Raw genomic sequence first — 21,119 nt, 5'->3', positions numbered from 1 at the left:
TGTACTTAGTCATCTGGACCATTGAAAGCCTGAGTAAATGCGTTTGTCCATGGATTATTGGTTTTCAAAAATTTTAGGCTGTGTTTCCCAAAGTATTGCTTCAGGGAACACTAGTTCCATAGATGTTTAATAAGTATTATAGAGGTAAGAGTTCTATGCTCAGGTTTGTTTGAGAAATTCTGGGTTAAGTCAAGGTTATTTAATATAGGGTATTTCAAATCAATGTAACCATGAGGCCCTTCAGGCTTATTTGGTATCAGCTTGTAAGTGATGGCAGAGTGGAACACTTTCTGACCCCCAGCTGTTCTCTGAGACCGCTGCATGTAGAGCTAACCCGAAACACCACTGTGTAGGAGAAAGGCACCCAGTTTCTAGTCCATATATATTTTACCAAGAGATTTTTTTATGGATAATTTTCGACATCATTTGAATTATTTTAATTTTTACCAAGTATGCTAATTATTTATATTACAAAATATAGTTTTTAAAGATTGTCTCCCAATGTCCACATATTTAGAAAGAAGAAAACTTTCTAAATAGTTTCTGCAACACTGCTATTTAAGCAGCTCAGCCTTAAGAAAATGAGAAGTGATTACGTATTTGGTGAGTAAATGTCAACATGTAACACATTTCTCCTTTTATTAACAATGAGTCCTTCTGAGAGGATAACATAAGACTAGAAGTGGCTTTATACCACCAGTGTGGTTGGGATTTCAAAGCAGGATTTTGCCTGTCACTACAGGAGATGAATGATAGTCTTAGATGAAGAACTGTAGAACTATCTTTGATAGTTCAAGATAAGAGACATCTTTTCAAAACAACAAAATGAAATAAATGCCATCTTACCTTAAGTTTACGTCGAGCATTGAATTCCTGGAGCTTCTTCTGAGCCGTGTCCATGTGCACAAAATTGGCTGCTTTACCTGTGACCCATGGGTGCTGCAGGGCTTGGAAGGTAGTCAGCCGTTTCTTAGGGTCCAAAACAATTAACTTCCTGACCTGAGGTGGTAAGAACCATAGGGAGATTTTTATGGTGAGTCAGGCTTGCCTCGCAGCTTGTGAACTTCTAGGTCTTATTCTGATTCCCTAGCAGTACCACTGGATACAATTTTTAAATTTTTTTAAGTGCTCAGAGGTCACCATGGGTAAGAATGGCTTCAGGCAGCGGTAGCTGAGGGAGTCACAGAAGGCAGTGGCGAGTGCCACCTGGGAGCCCATACTGTCGGACAACTTTCTGGCACAGGTCAAAGACGCATTTGCTGACTGGCCTGTGGACTGAAAACGCTTTGAAGGAGAACCAGCATCTCAACAGTTCTAGGCTGCACTTCACATCACTTAGAATTCAGAACTTCAAATGCATCTCTGTGGAGATGGAATCATTCGCTCATCCACCATTCTTTTCCATAGGGATTAAGTGGCAAAAAAAAAAAAAAAGGAAAAAAGGGAAGGATAGGATCATAACCTTTATGATTGGGTAAAAAAAGCCTATTTAGAATCAAAGTAAAGCTGTCAGTGGCTTGGGGGCATGACTTGTTTCAAGGATCGACTTTGACCGATGGCACCCATTCTGGGAGGTTTACCCTGCTTGTGAGTATGAGCAGACAATAAATTGCGAGGAAGATCAATGACCCAAATAATCCCTGGCCCTGGGCTCAGAAGGGTGATCGGGAGTGAGTCAGAGGCTATTTGAAGTCAAGAGGCATGTTTAAGCCCTACTTAATTTCTCTAACCATTTCTGTAACCCTAGGCACAGACCCACATATGAACTGAGTGTCTGTGGACACTCCCTGGGCCCGTTTGTTACTTGATCTCATTTCTTTTGTTTATCAACACTTACATACATGTAAAAAAAGTTTACATGCATACAACCCTTTCTATAACCTTATCAATTCACAAAGGAGTGATGGAAGGAAGCTCAGAAAGATTCAGCAACTTGTACAAGGTCAGACCAGCTGTAATTGGTGGAGGCTGGATTCAGACTCAGGTCTGTCCCACCTCGGAGCTCTGTGGTCACTGCACCATAGTGACGCCCAGGCAGCCGACTTCTCTGGCCTTCACCTGCCCATGTGTAAAATGAGGAACTTTGAATGATTTAAGGCCTAAAGTCCTCTCTAACTCTAATAACTTAAGGAGAACGAAACACAGGCTAACAAATTCAGGCAGCATGTCAAATGAAGAATAAATATGTGGTTCTCCTTTTACTTCCTTTCTGCAAAATACGCAAAGAAATCTGTGTCCGAGGTAGAGACACTGAATGTTTAAGGGCAGAGACATGAGACCACTTAGGCATAAAAGCTGAGAGGAGGTGGAGGGAGGTACAGATGACTCAGAGAATGAAAACACAGCAGTCAATAAAAATCTGACAGGAAGCCATCATCTGTTGAACACGTGATCTAATATTCTTATGTAAATGACACCTAATCTTTAACAACATCCTTTACAATTAGATATTTCACTCCCATTTTCCAGTCATTCTTTTACTTTTCTTCACCATTACTATCCTACTCTTCATGAAAATAGACAAAATTTGCTGAAAGCCAGTGGGTATTGAGCATTTACATATGCCAGCATTAATCTGTACATTTGAAGATGCCAAAGCACTGAGTTGTTAAGATACTTGCTTAAGCTCAGAGAGATCCAGTGACTTCTTCAGGATTTGAACCCAAAGCCTTACAGGCATCCTCCTGCCCCCGTACAACCTGGCTGCCCTACTCACTGGCACTGTCGCCTTGCTGGTACCAGATGTGGTTCCATTAGTAAGTATGCATCTATGGCTTAAGGATTCCTTTAGTTGTGAAGTTTTATAAATATATTGACCAACAGTGTTTAGCTGAGTGAAGAAACATCACTGTTAACCTCTTATCCATTTAATTTGTATTAAGGATGAAAGAAATGGAAAGGAGGGCCAAATAAGGAAACATTGAAGTCGGTGGTCTTTAGATAACATGTATTTTATCCTTAAGTCTCCCAACAATGCAGTGTCAGCCCAGATAAGAACACTAAAACACAGCGAGGTTAGATAAGAAGCCCAAGGTTACACCTTCAGGTCCTGAGAAAGGGGGCACTTGAACCCAGGTGTGTCGGATTTTAAAAATCCATGGTCTATTTCCTGATTTGTTGTTTCATTCAGTAAACAGTGATTGTGTACTATATGCCCATGTGGCACGAAGATCTGGGCACACATGCGTCGTCCTCGTACAGAGTTTACAATATAGTTAAGGGAGGCTTTTGAACAAGTAAATGTAAGTGATGACTGTCACAAAAGAGGAGGTCCAGGGCCCGAGGAACAAAGCAATTTTGGAAGGATGGGGTTGCCAAAGGAGGGGATACGTCTCCCAGAGGATGTCAAGTGGCAACTAAGGCTTGAAGATGAGTTACCCATGCAAGAGGCATGTGTGTGTGTGTGTGTGTGTGTGTGTGTGTGTGTGAGATGGTAGGGAAGGAGAGGGAGGAAGAATGGAGGCAAGAACATTACAAAGCAGAAGAAAGAACAGTGGCCCATATCAAAGCTACACTGATGAGGGCCCGGAAGTCTGGTGCCCCGGAGTGCAGAGAGACCAAAAAAGAGTGATGCGAAATGAGTGGGCTGGGATAGGGTCCCAGGCTCAGACCAGGCAGTGTTGTATAGATCTTGTCATAGACTTTGGACTTTATCCTAAGAGCCCTAAAGCAGGAGAGTGACATGATATGATTCGTTTGTGAGACCACTCCTCTGGATCCTGTGTAGAGAAGGGCATGCGAAGAGGTGGCACGGCCATTGGGAGGTTGTGGCAGTGGTCCAGTGGGAGAGGTTGGAGCTTGGACTGGACAGTGATGGTGGAGGTGGCGAGAAGTGGAGGAGTCCAGGACTGTTCAGGAGCGTGCGGCCTGACGAGGGCACAGCTGCGATGACACACCTACACGTCACACGTACTCCTTTGCTTCCCAGCCACAGTGCAGAAGCCATGGCCTGCAGGGGATCTGTCTCTTGCAAGGGCATGGATGGAAAGAGGGAAATGTTTGGAGGGAAAAAAGCTTTGGATATAAAGTCTGGAAACCTGGATCACTGGTTCCCAACAATGACTTTCTGCTGGGAAACAATGTGACCTTGGTGGTCATTTCACTATTCTGGGCTTTAGCACACTCATCTTTAAAACGAGGGGAAGTCATCCTAGATGACTCCTAAGATCCCTTGAAGATCTAATCTCTGTGATTCAAAAGTTAGCTTTTAGTAATTTCTGCATATTAATGGTGAATATTTTAATTTTATGCTAGTATGCTGTTTATTATAGAACAGGTGGGCCATTTCCCTTTAATTTCCTGAATGCAAACAAACTTCAGTATTGGCCTGAGTGACAAGCCAAGTAAAACAAACCAACAAAAACAAGAACAAAAAAACCCCAAAATGCACTGTTAATACAGTGTAACTTGTTTATAATGCCAATGACACATGATGGGAGTTGTTTCAGTATCAAGATATTTTAATAAGTGAACATTTCAAAAAAATGTTGTTTTATTTGAACTACAACCAAATCTAGGTAATAACAAGTATGTTACAATAGAATTCTTCTGTGTAATTTATGTTTGGATTCTCCCAGCACAGTCTGTCTTCATTAGCAAGGCTCTACATTGACTAGGTGGGAAAAATCATTAATTAATACTGCAGTGATTTTTAATTTGTGATAAGTCAGCTAATGTATTAGTTTTCTTTGTTTTATTAAAATATAACTATAAATATATTAAGGGGGACAAAAATAAAAAATAGCACTGCCCATTAATTAGCTAAAAATGAACGTGAGGGATTTTATTTCATTTTCTTTTTGTCATACTTACCAAGTCCTTGGCATTTAGAGACACTTCATCCCACCAGGGGGAGATAAAGTAATATTCACAATTCAGAATTCTCCTGAACATGAACTGATCGCCTCTTTCATCATAGAATGGTTCAAATCCACAAAGTCTAGAGGGACAAAAGATAGGAAATAAAATGTCTTTAAGAGGCTAAGTGTGTTTCACCAATTTCTCTGCGGAAATCTGAGGCTGCCCTGCCTCACAGCTTCCTGTGACGGGTGTAACTCTGTTCAGAACGGGTGTGAAATCGCCTCACTGCAGCTCAGTCTGGAGTGTGTAAACACACAATCGTGTCATTAGGAAGTTGGGACAGACACAAAACCGATTCAGGACTTCTAAAAACTGTTATCATAACTTTAGTAATTATATCACAGAAAACAATATCAACAGCTAACATTATCATAGGCATATGGTAATTAGACTTTCCATGGCTTTTTCCACCAGGAATTGAGAAGACAGAGATCGATTAGCGTTCCAATTTACCATAAAGTAGAAGAATTAGGGTTTAAAAAATAAAGAGATTAAAAGGTGGAAAGAAGGGACTTTTCGGTCATTTTTATTTAGCCCTATTCACTGAATTCTTACTTATAAATGTGTAAAGTACTAGATTTTTATCCCATTCCAGTTTGGATTTCAGAGTGAACAAAAATAGGAGCTACAATGACTGTCAGAGAATGGCCTTTAAAACTTCATACAGTGAACTGACAGATGCAACCAACAGAGATGAGAAGCCCAGAGATCCCTCCATCTTCTGTGTGACCCTCATTTTTGTATATTGCACAGATGTTTCACTGTGTTCTCCTTCGTGTTCCACAACAGGGTCAGCATAAAAATAAATGGGAAAAGTGGGGAAAAGTGGCGGAGGACCACCTGTGGCATCCTGGAGCGAGAGAGGGAAGGTGAGTTCCTGGTCTAGGACCGCCACGCCTTCACTGTTTCTAGATGGGTGGGGTGGAGGGTCTGAAATCACTAGGAACCAAAAGGAACCTATTTTTTTTAGGAAGTCTCTGCCAGGGCATGTGTTGCACTTGACAAAGAATGTGCGGGGGTTGTGGTGGTGGTGGAGACTGATTAAGTTAAAAACATTTTCCCAAATTCTTTCTACAAGCTGGCCAGGTTGGGGCAGAGCAGGAAATGTTTAAGGGCATCCCAATGTAGTGGGTTTCTAGGAAGAAGCCATTTCTCATGTCCTTTTGCTCAGGAAATGGCCCTTGGGGACAGGCTTTGTCATTTTCAAATATCTTGGAGCGGGCCAGGAAAAGGCAAGGTCAGGTGCTCAGAGGCCCAGGCCAGCACATCCTCTCTGTCCCAATGTGGTGTCCGCCTAGAGGGTCTTGCTCCAGCATCAGGAGAGAAGGGAGTGCATGTCCACACCTGGACAGCAGGCAGCTCAGCCTCACCGGGCCCTCCTGTGTCCTCCACAACACTAGAGAAATATAGCCTGCTGCTGGTTAGGCACGGAGAGATTAGCTGACTTTCCAGCTTTAGTTTAGGGAACTCTCGTGTTTTCCCTTCTGGGAATCGAGGAAGAAAAGTGACAGTTCAGAAGGTACAGTACTCAAATGCCTTTCTTTCATCTCAATCATTTTGGCACATGTGTGTATTGGTGATAGAGGTAATGAGTTTGTCATGTCAGCCTGGAATGCCAAAAATGGGAGAGATGTGACACACAGCAGACTGTGTACACACACATTTACACACAGAGAACAGAAACCCTTCGGCAATGGAAATATTTGAATGCCAACAAGGACAGTTTAGGCGGGTATTAGGATTACGCGGGCCCAAAGTGCGAATGTGTAATACAACGTGGCTCCAGGCCACCAGGTGACTGCGGTGCTGAAAGCTTGAAGGAGAGACTGCGAATCTCTGACGTTATCTGACTGACTCTGATCGGAGTACTGAAGCAGTTGCTTTTGTCTGTGGGGACAGAGGGGTTAGGTGTCAAAGGTAGAGGGACCAGAATTCCTGTGAAAAACAGCAAAATGGCCTTCATTTCCAGTCTACTGTTGTGCTCAGAAATAGCAAGATGATAACACAAAATGAATGGCCTGGTGGAACTTTCAATAACACTCAGTAATACAGGAGATGCATATGTCCGAGGGCACATTCCACTGAAGAAAATGTTCCAGCGAACCTTGCCTGGTAGACTTCATCAATTATTAATGAACTGCAGATTGCATAAAAAGTCCCGAGCCACCCCCTCGCCCCTGGCAATGGGCAAGGAGACACCTGATCGGGGCAAGGCAGACAAGCAGTCCTTCCTTCATCCAGCTCCATGCCTGTGTAGGTGGCCAGAGCTGTTTCGTGCCTGGGGCACATTTAATAAAAAAAAGTTCCCCAGGCTGACAGAGGTTAGGCCAGACCAGGTCTATTAAGGAGTGTTAGTTATATGCAGCATTGTTATTTTCATTCTGGGCGTCCTGCTGCTTACTTTCAACCACCACCTGTTAATTAATGACCTTAAGTAAACTGTGGGGAAAGAGCTTGATAGATTTTTAAACTTATTTTCAGGGCTATAATAAGATGTATCTCAAATGATCACATATTTTTCTATTCATTTTCCCATGTCAGTGACCATATCATGGAGTTTTATTCATTCCATATTTCACTTTTACAGGGTGAATGTCAGGTAATTTCCTATCTCTACCTCTCTGAGTTCCTACACCTCTTTAATGCTCTAAACCCTCCCATAACTTTTCAATGCGGAATTGTAATTAGTGGGCACATTTATATTTTAGGGACAAATCTGAATCATTATTTGTGTAGTTCAGCTTTTCGCTTCATATCACTATGTATGATATGTCAACCACATATTTTCCCCAGTATGAAAGTGATCTCAAATATAAGCTGAAGGAATTCTATGATGTGGCCTTGGGAATCCATTTCAATGAATAAAATTCTTAGTGTGGCAAACAAAAATTACCTAACAGTTCGCACTTTCATAAGGAAAAAACAATGGCTCTCTACCTCTCCAAATCTTCTGAAGCTTTAATACATTCAGGAAACACAAGGAATTGATCACTGAAAATATCTTTTGACGTTACATAATAGCAGATGGCTATTTCATGGTTTGCTTGTTGAACCATCTGTGTTGGCTACTGACCAAAGTATATACTCAGAGTTTACTAACTAGGTGGGGGTCCTACCCCAGGTACCCCATGCCTAGCCATATTACCTAAGCACTGAAATGTCTAAGATTACTATTAAGTTTCAAAACCAAAGCCCTTTTTCTTCCACAGACTGAACTGTTTCCCCTTCCCAATTCATATGTTAAGGCTTTAGCCCACAGTGTGATGGCTCTTGGAGAAGAGGCTTTGGTAGGGAATTAGGGTGAGAGGAGATCACCAGGGTGGAATCTCATGATGGGATTAGTAGCCGATTAAAGAGAGACTCCGCGGAGCTAGCTTCCTCTTCCTGCCAGGCGTGAACACAGTGAGAAGGTGGATCTCTACAAGTCAGGAAGAAAACTCTCACCAGAACTCAACCTACTGGCACCCTCGCCTAGGACTTCCAGCCTCCTGAGCCGTGAGAAATGAATTTCTGTCTTTAAGCCACCCAGACTATGGCATTTTGTTCTGGCAGCCTGAGCTGACAAATAGCATGTTCTTTTACACCCTCTGAAATCTCTTTACAGGTTTGCATATTACAGGTTCTGACAATTAGCCTAGCAGCTACCTCTAAATGGTAACCAAATCTCCTTGTTTAAATTCTGGAACTCATTGATAGCTTGCTTTTTCAGTTGTTCCAGCCATCTCCCTCCCTAGACACTCTCCCATCATTCTTGCTTATTTCCTCGTGTTCGTCTACAGTTCCACCCTCTCTCTGGCGAGTTCCCAGCAACCCCTTGTTTATTAGTAGTCAGGAGCTCAGGAATGGAACTGGGGACATCAGAGGGTGAGAGGTTTAGCTCATGTTTTTTTCAACCACAGAAAATGTTTCTCTGAGTTTAGGGTATTAAACTTGAGGTACTTCAGATAGGAAACAAAATTGATAGCCAAAATGCATTTAAAGCATTCCTGATAAGAAATGTACCAGTTTGGGACTGTTTACATGACTAAACAGCCATTTGGCCTTTAAAAAGGACTAATACCCTAATTATTTTGAAGAGATGCAAATAAGTAAAATAAGAGCATTTTTAATAGGTGAACATGACTTTTAGATTTATTATTATCATTCAATATGAATTGTTCCCTAAATCTGCTGTGCATTGCATAGCAGAGTGAGACACAGAAATGCCCTGGACAGAAGTTCTGGCCCCCCCAAAATTACAGAACGGAAGGCAATGCTCATCTTCAGAAAATTCTATCATTAACCTTATTTAGTATGTCATAGAAAATCATGAAAAGTCAAAAAGTACTCTTGCCTTGTGTGAGGACTACTATGATTACCTATGATTAGGAGAAAATATCACAGCAAAGCCAAACAGTCTGCATACAGGTTGCTTTCCTTCACTTACAGGATGTAGGTGATTATTCCCACCGACCACATGTCCACTTCAGGTCCATAGGCGCAGCCTCTAAGAATCTCAGGTGCTGCAGGAAGAGGAACAATTATGTTAAACTGGCGTTTAAGCTCAACACTTACATTTTAATAACAAGTCATGGGGAGGAAATGAATTTATGAACATCAACTTCAGAACAGTTTTATAACCAATCTTCTCTCCCCAAACCACAGAATGGGGCCACAGAGTCTTATGTCTATTTTAATGGGAGAGATTACAGTCTCTCTGTTTGGAATGCATAAAAATAAAACTATTAACTTTAATATCCTGCATCAGAACATTGTGATAATGCTCAAATAAGAGAGAGAGAGCTCTACCTCTGCTACAAAAGATCCCTTACTTCAAAGGAAGCTTTGTACATAGAAACGAAAGAAAGGAAAGCTTAGTATAGCAAGGGAACACAGACACAATTATGCTACCTTGGGAACCAAGATCTGCTTGGAGCACAGCATCCATGAGTGTGTGTGTTTGGCAGAGGACTGGCCAGAGACCAGGGCAGATGGTGGGGAGGACTGGAAACGCACGAGTGCTGAAAGGTTGGAACACGAGCCAGAAGGGGCCCTGGCATATGCCCCTGTGTGGTACTGAGAGCTACACATAGGTCCCCAGAGAGCAGCTGTCCCAGTGAGTCTGGGATTATGAGCTGAGAAGGGAGGACTTCTCAGTGTGTAATGAGGCTGCTCCTATTAGCTCTGCCCACATCGTGAAAGAGGAAGGCGTACTCAACCACAAACCAGCCCTGTAGTATAGAATTGTGAAGAGTTCTTTCATGTTTTTATTACTGTGGAGCTGTGCAAATGGAGAGTTCACCGAGTCCAATCGTTTGCCCTGAGGATGGCAGGTGTGTTGTTGGTCTGCCTTACTAACGAAGGAAGAAAAGATGTGAGAGCTCTGCCATCTGTGCAGAGATAGTGCTCAGGACTATAGCCCAGAATGGACTTTTTCTGGAACAAAGGTGCTGTAGGTGTCAGTGGGGTCCCTGGAGAAGGACCTGACTGATGAATGCTGAGGACTCCTTGAGGGACACCGTGGAGATGGGGTCCTCCTCCTCCTTCCAGCTGAGGACAGGAAAGCCAGTGAGCTACATCCCTGTCCATGGAGGCTGGAAATGTTGTACTGTCACAGTGAGGTCCAGAAGGAAGCTGTCCTCATGGGACTCTGCATTTAACTTATAGGAGGAAATATTCCCACACCACCTGCTTCTCCCCATCCTTTCCCCATCGGGATATTCTCCTTCCCGTGGGAACTGCGCCACATACACTATAGGAGAGGAAGCGCCGACACGGTGAGACAGGAGTGTGAGGCACAGCACTCTAAGCAGCATCCAGCATGGTGCACCCTTTAAGTAATCGCATCTGGGACCAAGTCGTTTTTCTCATCCTTAAACAAATTATTCCTAGAAAAATTCCCTTTTAAGATTTAATTAACATAATTAAGAAAAATGCACGCTCAGTGCCAACACCATTCAGTGTCAGGTTGGCTTTCATTTCCCAGAGCAATCTGTGCCCCACAGACGGTGCCTTTGGGCCCTAGCAGCCCCAACACTGAACTCCCACTCACAAAGGCTTTGCACAGCGTAGTGCATCAGACACTCAAGTCAGGCTGCTGCTGGCACGAGGGCTCCTACTGCCTGTCTTTGCCTCCGAGAGCTGTCCCAGTTGGGGAGCTGCAATGCACCCGCACATGGAGTGGCTTCCCGGCTCTGGTCTTCACAGCAGCGAAGGGCTACCAAGTCCCACACCGCCATTTAACCATGAATAGTGACATATGTTAGGGAGAGTCTTTTCCATTTTCTGGGTCTTGGTTTTCACCTCTAAAATCTAAGTAAATTGGGCTGGCTATTTCTGAGTTTACTTTGAGTTTTGACCTGCAAGCTACTGTGATACTGGTAAAGGGAATCGCTGATCGTCGGAGCAAGAGGAGAGGTCAAGCTCTCTACCCACAGAACCTGAGCACTCCCATTCCACGTCCCCCCACCCCACCCAGGCCAGGGTGCCTCCTGGGTCTCCTGCTCTGTGGGCACCTTTCCTGTTGGCTTTGGTGAGACCTTCCCCACATCCTGTGCGGTCTAGAGATCAGCACGTTGTCACAAAGGTCAGGTGTTTTCTCTGGCCATTCTTCATAGCTCCCAGGCCCACAGTCCCCCCAAAAGTGAATGCCATGGAACAGAATTCTTTCTGAATCTAAATTTATAGGGCATCAGGATTTCTCATATGACATGGTAATATCTGATCTCTCCTCAAGCACTGGTGCAAACTTACTTTCCAGAGGCGATTTACTTCCTTGTAAGCATTATTGCTGCAATGCGAGTAGACTGTGGTGTGAAAAGCTAAACTCTCCACCACTAGGCTAACTGAGACAAAAGGAATATAGAATGTTTTTTGTCCATAATGAATTTCTCATAAAAATATTTTTAAAGGGGGATTTATAATATTTATTAATCATAATAAATAATTTGGGTGGAACAAACTCAAAAAACCTAGACACAATTAGATAACATTCATACTATCTTTTAATATTTTCAAATATTTTTATATTTTTAAATATTTTTAAAGGAGGATTTATAATATTTATTAATCATAATAAATAATTTGGGTGGAACAAACTCAAAAAACCTAGACACAATTAGATAACATTCATACTATCTTTTAATATTTTCAATTACTAGTTAATGTGAACTTGACTTCAGAGCCAGAAGAACACACTCTTGTAATTTATCTGAACCTTTTCCAAGAGTCAAAGCTTTTCTAGAACACATTTCAAGCTCTAGCACACTAGAGCTTTAAGTCTCCTAGGTTTCACATGTTCTTGCAGGTGATTCTACAAATCTGTGATTTTCTTAGAATGAGAAATAGTTGACTACTTCCAAGTTAGTTCAAGAAAAGATATCAACTGGTCCACTTTTTAATGCTATAAGGACATCTGGTTATTCTTCATATCATCTCCGACCTCAATGCCAAAACAAACAAACAAACAAAATGGAGGGAGGAAATAATTTCGAAGTGTAACACAGTTTTTTAGAATGAACTTAAAATAATCTGGAGTCATCTTTTCTGAAATAGTCAATAATAACTTACTGATTTTCCTGGCTATCTTTTAAGTGGATCTAAATTTTCTCCCACTTCCACAGTTACCTTGTTGTTTGTGGCACAGCCCACTGGGTGCCAAATCCTGCAGAGCTCCCAGGATAAAACAGGCTCCAGCCTCCAATGCAGAGTGGTTTTGGTAGATGGCTTTGAGATTGCCAAGATACCAGATATATGTTTTTAAAAAGCAATTTTAATTGAATATAAAAATTATATAAAAATTCTAACTCTAATTATAATATTTATTCAGCAATACACCACTTAGACCTCACAATGCTGATTTTTTTATAAGACCATGATGCAATCACAATATCTAGAGATTGAGGGTCCATCTAGAGATAGGAGTGAATATTGATTTATTAAGGAAAATTACTGTAACCAGTGGTATGGCCTATGACACATAGGGATGATCAGTGCTAGGTTTTCCCTCTTTATCTAAAGCCCTAGGAGATAAATAGAGGACGGTTTTGGTCCTTGATTGTACCTTCATTTTGTCGATGTCCTACATAAGCTTCATGATCCCTTCCCGCCTGCCTATTCAGTTAGAACTACAGAGTGGCATTCTTCATCAGAGAACTTTTTCAAACTACTGTTAACTGTTTTGAGAGAGACAAATCAAAGAGAGACTAAGGTGAATGAAATCAACAAGTTCATTCATTCACTCATACTGCTGAATAAATTATGGATGACTTATTAAGTGCCTGCTGTATGGCAGGCAGTGTATTAGGTGGTGCTGGGGGAAAGAAAGAGAAGAGCTTTACTCTACTCGGAGAAAGCTCACATGAAGAGACGTTGTGGCAGGGAGGAGCGAGGGGCACTCAGAGACCCGGGAGAAGTCAGTGTGGCTGGTGCACAGCCGGGTGTGTGCGGTGAGGCCCAGCTGTGATGAGTGCCCAGCGGAAAGGTTGAGGCCAGGCTGCAGATTCCAGTAGGTCAGGGTCCTTGTTTGTTTTCAGATTCTTCCCTGTGTTTTCGTTTTATCAATCTAAAACATATGGGGGAAATCTACTTTCATCTGAAAACCTGAATCTATCTTTACTCCTACAGGCAGAAAACAACTCTGTGGGACTTGTTTCACTGTAGAGGCTTGTCTTGCATTTGGAGATTCTTGGGGCCACAAAAATCCATTGGCATTCAGCACAGCATCTAGAAGTCTCTCTAAACTTGGCCTCTGGGGCATAGAAACATGGAACAGATGGGCAGCTGTAAAAGGTGAAGGGGGAGGTGGGGACTGATGAAAGAAGGGGAAGGGATTGGTCAAAAAACATATATGAAGGATCCATGGACATGGATAATAGTGTGGGGATTGACTGTAGGGTTAGAAATGGGGAAAGGGGGAAAATTGGGACCATTGTAATGGCATAAACAATATAACATTTAAAAAAATAAATTTGGCCTCTGGGGAGTGAGCAGTGTGAAAGGAGGAGGGAGAGGGATTTAACTGCTGGAAGCAGAAGAGCAGTGCCTGGAGATTCTCTGCCCCTTCCCTGTTCCTAACTTGAGGAAACCAGAGAAGGAAGCACCTAGGGCAGCCTCCTACAGGCAGCAGAGTGCCCACAGAGGGGCAGATTATGTTACAGTGTTGCATACATTTAGCAAGTACAGTGCACAACCTTTCAAGCTTTGTCAAGTGCAATTTTTTGCTATGACAGCGGAGAAGAGAGGTGATGTCCACTGCAATGTGCTAAGTGTTATGACAAAGCTGTGGATCAGACTGGGATACAGTTGAGATGTTTCCAGAGGGGGGTGCCTGTGGCTAGGGGCAGCCTTGTCTGTTCGCTTCCCTCAATGACTCTCAGATTTCTACCAAGTCCATGCATGCCACACCTGAAAGGGTGAGAAGGGCTGAGGAGGCTTTGAGGATGCTGTCATTTTGGTTATCTGTGACTTGTTAGTGTGGATCAAGAAAAAGTTTTAAGGATGTTTTAAAACACAAATGATACATTTTATGTTCTAACTCATCCTTTCCATTCTCCTCGGCTCTCTTGGTCTTCTACGCTGTAAATATCAGTCAATCCACCTCTCACTTACTATTTTTTATTTGATCTGTTAAAGAACGTTTTCTGGGCCACATGCATTCTGTGATATCTCTTTTTCTATAAATCTTATAAATGGGTGAAGAAAGATATCAGGACAGCACAGGAGTAGTAACTGTTGAAAAGGTGCCTTTCCAAGTTTGTGAGATGAGGCAGGTTATAAATAAATAAGCCTCATAAATAAAGCAACTCAACTCATCCTGATGTTAACACGACATAAGGATCTCTTTTGTACATGGAGATACAAACATAAAGTAATGGAAATGGACTGAGTTTGGAATTCAAACTCTAATGAGTTACACTGGACAAATACTGTTTTTTTTCTCTAAATGGACAGAGAATCTTACTGATAATTATCAGTATTAATTCCTTTGAAACTTTTTATTTTATTTTATTCATGTATTTTTTTTTGTAGCAACATTCTAAAACGGAACATTTTGCAGGGTGTTCAGAGCCCAAATAATATATTTTAAGCAAGTCTTCTACCCACTTGCCATCAATCAGCATGTCCTTTTGACCTCTTCCCCTCACATCATTACGCCCGCACCCGTGCAGCGACAGAGCTGAGCCTTGCAGAACTGTGGATTCTCTGGCATGGTTGGTTCTGCACTTAAAATAGTCACTCACAGTTACAAAGCCCTGGGCACAGGGTATGATTTATGGTATAGAGAGCTAGAAGTTAAGGATTAGCAGGGCCTTAAAAAGACTGTTTCCAAACCACAGAGAACAGGAGAAGTGAGGAGATGATATTGGTAAGAACCTCTTTCGACTCAGTTTTATCAGCCATCTCAGAACAAATTATATTTGGTTAGCTTTGATTTCACTAAGTGGTTGCCATAATCCTCAACTTACATAGATAGCTTTTGTGGTAATATTTAGAAACCACACACCATCCATCTGGCTGTGTGATACAAAAATGAGCAGGACTCTCCTTCCCTTCCCTTGTCGATAGCCCTGAGTCCTGAGAGACGAGTCAGTCAGCTTTGGTGGCCATTCTCCTACCCAGGGAGGCAGCCTCTCCTACTGCCGACAGCTTTAGGTCTTGAAATATTGTTTTGTATATTGAGCCCCAAATCTGTGCCTCACAGCATTCATTCACAATTCCTAATTCTGACCTGTGGAGCTTCCTCTACCATTTGATATCTATGAATATCAGATGTGGTTTCTCCCCCTCTCTGGCCTCCTAATGGTATTGCCCAGGGATCCATCGGAGTTGTTTCATTTCTGCCTGGGCAGTTTCATGACTTTAAATAGCTTATACTGATTACGCCCACATTTATAGCAAAAGTCATGTCCGCACTCCCGATCTTCAAACATACGCACCCTTCTGCACACATGTCATCTCCCCTCGGATATCTGACGGGCATCTCAAAATCAACAAGGCCTAACCTGTTGCTCCAAAAGTCTTCCCCATCTCGGTAAATGTTAACTCTGTCCCTCCAGTTGGATCTCTGATCCCCTCTCCTACCTACTGTTCCCGCCTCGTCACTGCATTCCAACCAACCAGCCTCCTTGCTGGACCTTAAAGACTGCAGGGTGCTCCTGCCTCAGGGTTGGTGTGCTCTGTCCTCTCGGCCTGGAATGTTCTTCCCCTGGATATCCACATGGCTGGCTCTTTCTCTCAGTCCATTCAAGTTTTTGTTGTTGGATTTCCTCTTCCGTGAAGCCTTCCCTGAGCACTCTGCTTAAATTGCAACCCAGGCTCTTAACACTTCCTATTCTTTCCCAACTCTATATTCTCCCATTGAAATCATCACCTCTTTCCATCTAATTCACACATTCATTTTGTTTATTATTTGTCTTCTTCCACTAAAATGTACTCTTAAACAGAAGAGTTTTGCTTCCCCCTGACCCCCACTGTTATATTTCTAGCACCTAGAACACTGCTTGGTGAGTAATAGTTCAATAAATATTTATTAAATTAAAAAGGGCCAAACACCTACACAACTGAATTTCCACAGAGTACACATTGTTTAGGTCAGTACCACACGAATGCAAAGACCTCAAGCTATTCATTTTCCGTTAGATTTAAAACTCCCAAGACAACTTAAAATAAGCCTACATTTAATCTGCAGAGTCCTGTCCTCTGCAAGGTCAACAGTAAGTGAGCTCTGGCCTTCCCCACCGTCTTGCATCTGTCCCCAGCACCCCACCCCCCTTTTCTTTCACCTGTCACCTATTCATTTGGACCGGGCACTGCAAGCATGCCTCTGGGACAGTCATATGACGGCTTGGAGACACTGCCTCTCCCAGGGACAAAGAAGGGCTGTGGTCGGGAACAGGAGCTGGATCTGGGCACCCCTGACTGCCTGCTTAGCCTCCTCTTTCTTCCTCTCACCTCCCTGCCCCCTTCCTGTTGCCAGCAGCTCCCATGGGACCCCGGTGTGCACACCAGCCTGTCAAGCAGAATGTTACAGAAAGTGCAGCTGACATTTCACTATGTGTTTAATTCTTCTAGTTTTAAGAAAGTTGATAGTAAAAAGAAAGTCATCACTGGGGGTGTTTAATTAATTCTCAGGTAAGATTGTCCCTTGTGTGATTTGATTGTCAATGTAATTTGATGGCTTGTATTTTACCTTAGCTTTTTAGTCCCCTAAAAAGGCACAAAATACATCTTTTATGAAACTATTCTGAATGCTTATATTTTATATTTATTTCTTTTATTTCTTTTAAAATATTCCTTTATTTTTCATATTAGTGCGTGTTCCTGTGGCAGAAATCTTTTCTGCCTCACTTTAGGTTGTTGAAAATTTTCTTTAATTTTGATTATTTCTGCCAAATAATAGGTTATTTCTTGAAAATATTACAGTGTGGCAACCACATGGAATTATCACTGTAATAACAAGACTGGCAAAATCCAAATGAAAATGAATTCTTAGCAGCACCGGACTCTGAGAATAGAATTTGAACAGACAGGTAGAAATATGAAATATCAATACACATTTTAATTAATTACACTTATGAATGAATTAAATGATTGGTATTAGAAATATATTTTATAATCTAACCCATCACCATATTAGTTCCTTTTCTACTCTAACAGCTTGTATGTACAATTGGTCCTTGAAGAACATGGGTGTGAATTACACTGGCCCCCAAAACACAGTACTATAAATGTATTTACTTTTTCTTATGACTTTCTTAATAACATTTTCTCTTCTCTAGCTTACTTTATTATAAGAATATAGTATGTAATACATGCATAAAATGTGTTAACAGCTTGTGTGGTTGGTAAGGCTTCCCATCAATAGCAGATTATTTATAGTTAAGTTTTGGTGGAGTCAAAAGTTTTACACGGATTTTTGATTGTGGGGGCTAGATACCCTTAGACCCCAGGAGTTCAAGGGTCAGCTATACTTCTTTCCTGTAATTGGCAGGTGTAAGTTTGAACACTCACTGACTTTAAGCCTTAACCACCTAAACTAAGACATTTTGGTAGTAATATCACATGGTTGCATTGTAGTACGTTTATCAGGAGTCACGGTGTGACAGATGTTTTTTTAAACCAATTTCTTTTTCCAACAGCAAGATGTAGAGAATTTCTTTCATTTTTTAAATTATATTTTACTGATTATGTTATTACGGTTGTCCTGATTTTGCCCCCTGCGGGCCCCTCCACCCAGCATCCCCCGACTCCCTCAGGCAGTCCTCATCCCTTTGTTCATGTCCAGGGGTCATGAGTTCTTTGGCTGCTCCATTTCCTGTACCACACATATGGTACATCCACATGGCTATTCTGTAACTACTTATTTGCACTTCTTAATCCCCTTACCTCTTCACCCATTCTCCCACACTCCCCTCCCATCTGGCAACCATCAGAATGCTCTCTGTATCCATGGTTCTGTCTCTGTTTTTCTTGTTTGCTTAGTTTGTTTTTTAGATTCAATTGTTGATAGATATGTATTTATTGCCACTTCATTATTCACAGTTTTGATCTTCTTTTTCTTAAATAAATCCCTTTAACATTTCGTGGTTTGCTGGTGATAAACTTCTTTAGTTTTTTCTTGTCTAAGAAGCTTTTATTTGCCTTTTGATTCTAAATGATAGCTTTGCTGGGTTCAGCAGTCTTGGCTGTAGGTCTCTGCTTTTCATGACTTAGAATATTTCTATATTTCTTGCCAATCCCTTCTAGACTGCTGAGTTTCTTTTGAGAAACTAGCTGCTTTTAAAATTCTTTAACACTTATCTTTAACATTTGGCATTTTAATTATGATGTATCTTGGTGTGGGCCTCTTTGCATCCAACTTGATGGGGACTCTCTGTGCTTCTTAGACTTGCATGTCTATCTCCTTCACCAAATTAGGGCAGTTTTCTTTCACTATTTTTTCAAATACATTTCCGATTTCTTGCTCTTTCTCTTCTCCTTGTGGCACCCCTATGATGTGAATGTTGGACTGTTTGAAGTTTTCCCAGAGGTTGCATACTATCCTCATATTTTTTGCATTCTTTTTTCTTCTTGTTGATATGATTGGTTGTTTTTTGCTTCCTTATGTTCCAAATCATTGATTTGATTATTAGTTTTACCTACTCTACTTCTGTTTACACTGTTCTTTGTTTCAATTAGTATATCCTTCACTTCTTACTGGAACTTTTTTATGCTGCTGAAGTCCTCACTAAGTCCCTTGAGCATCCTTATAAACAGTGTTTTGAACTCTGCTTCTGATAGATTGCTTATCTCCATTTTGTTTACCTCTTTTTCTGGAGTTTTGATCTATTCTTTCATTTGGGCCATGTTTCTTTGTCTCCTTGTTTTGGCAGCCTCCTTGTGTTTGTTTCTGTGCATTAGTTAGGGGATACTTTGACTCTGTGTCTTGGTAGTGTGGCCTAATGCAGTAGGTGTCCTACAGGAAAACAGCCTCCCCTATCACCCAGGCTGGGTACTCAAGGTGTGCCCTTCATGTGAGCAAAGTACACCTTCTTCTTGTAGTTGAGCCTTGATTGCTCTTGGCAGATCAATGGGAAGGATTTATCCAGGCCAGTGGATAAATTGACTGGCTGTGATCACTGACCACTACCCTCTGCCCCCTGTGGAGAATCAGCTGTACCGGGCCAGTGTAGTGGTGCTCTGATGTGGTCTGTAGCTGTCCACTGGGTGCACAGGCCCTGGGGCTTCCCATGTGTTACAGGGCAAGGTCAGCTCCCACTTGTGTTTTTCCTGGGGCCATACTGCCTGGGCTATAAAGCAATCTGAGATGGCTGCTACTAGTGCTGGTCTTGGAGATTCCCAGGTAAGCCAAGCTATGAATCTAGACTGGCTGCTGCTAGTGCTGGGCCTGAGGCTCACTGAAGCCAGCTGTTGCTTGTTTGATAGGATTTAGGAAATTGTGAAGCATGAGCCAAGACCAGCCATTTGTATGGAAAAGCAGCTTGGGTGGGCCTGTAAGTTCGGTGGGGCAGAGTCTTGGGGGATCTCCAGGGCAGGGCAAACAGTGTTAGCCAGGTTGATGGAGTCTCATATATGGCAACAACTTGCCAGCCCTTGGCTCTGTGTGTGTGTGTGTGTGTGTTGCAGCCAGAAGTTGTGGGGATTGATCTTCCTGGCACTGGAACCCTGGGCTGGGGGGCCTGGTGTGGGGCTGGGACTTCTCACTCCTGAGATATCCTTCTGGAATTTTTATCTACCATAGGTGGATGTGGGACCAGCCCATTCCATGTCTGCATCCCCTCCTACCGGTCTGGGTAGATGTGGTTTCTTTAAATCTGTAGTTTTCAAACTTCTATTCAAATCAATTTCTGATGGTTCTCAGTGATGGTTGTTCCATAATATTTTAGTTGTAATTTGGATGTGGTTGTGGGAGGAGGTGAGCCATGTCTGCCTATACTGCTATCATGACCGGAAGTCGAGAATTTCTCTCATGTTGAATTCTACATGGACTATTTCAGAAACTAGTCATTGATTTCATTTAGCTGGGCCACACATTTTAATTTTCTAGCCTGGAGTTTCATTTCAACTGGGCACATTTCCCAGGAAATAATATTTGCTTAAACATACAGCAGCTGTGATTTTATTTTGAGATTTACTTATAGGAGAACCCTCTGGTATTAAAAGCCTAGGGCAAAGGGTTTAATGAATGAGATCGAATGGGTGGCTTTCCCTTTTTTTATTTCTTGATGAATCACTTAAACATCCACTTTCCAGTGTACATAAGGATAACACTGACCTAGGAGATTATATAATCTCTCTTATAAGCAAGGAAACAAGCTCACACCTTCTTCCCTCTCCATCAGTTATATGGGCTTCAGACACTTTAAGTTAAACGTAAAGTCCGCGTGTAAAATCATGTGTCCTGTAGAGGACAGTGATTCTCACCAGTCTTATACTTGGACCTCATTTTCAACTCATCTATAAACGGACAGTTTCCTCCCCAGCTAAGGACCTCACAAGGACACACACCAAAGTGATGATGGTACTTATGTGTGGTGAGGGGAGAAAGGGCGAGAACTGAGGGTGGACCTCACAGTGGACTTTAGCCTTGTCCATAAAGGATCTGGTGGTAAGACAGATAAAACAGAAATAGTCATCATTATATTAAATTAAAAAAAAATTCAGAACTCTGCATCTTTACTCTGTTCTAGGTAATCCACTTCCTTTGCCCTGATGTTACTATGCCTTGTTTTGCCCTAAGCTTTTCTAGTTGGTCTGTGTTACTATACACAGGTATATTT

The 21,119-nt window shown here is 42.0% G+C and overlaps 1 protein-coding gene across 1 annotated transcript in view; it reads right to left on the bottom strand.

Annotated features, from left to right (window-relative positions):
• CAMK4 (calcium/calmodulin dependent protein kinase IV) overlaps positions 1 to 21,119 on the bottom strand; it is a 204,046-nt gene that overhangs the window by 9,551 nt on the left and 173,376 nt on the right. The window contains exons 9-11 of the mRNA XM_028529930.2: positions 9,287 to 9,362; positions 4,813 to 4,939; positions 847 to 999 (exon numbers count right to left, since the gene is read on the bottom strand). Coding sequence (XP_028385731.1) covers positions 847 to 999; positions 4,813 to 4,939; positions 9,287 to 9,362 — 356 coding nt within the window. The remainder of the gene's footprint in view (positions 1 to 846; positions 1,000 to 4,812; positions 4,940 to 9,286; positions 9,363 to 21,119) is intronic.

This window comes from Phyllostomus discolor, chromosome 3, assembly GCF_004126475.2.
Source record: "Phyllostomus discolor isolate MPI-MPIP mPhyDis1 chromosome 3, mPhyDis1.pri.v3, whole genome shotgun sequence".
Lineage (NCBI taxonomy): Eukaryota > Metazoa > Chordata > Mammalia > Chiroptera > Phyllostomidae > Phyllostomus > Phyllostomus discolor.
This window is presented reverse-complemented; position numbering and strand designations above follow the sequence as displayed.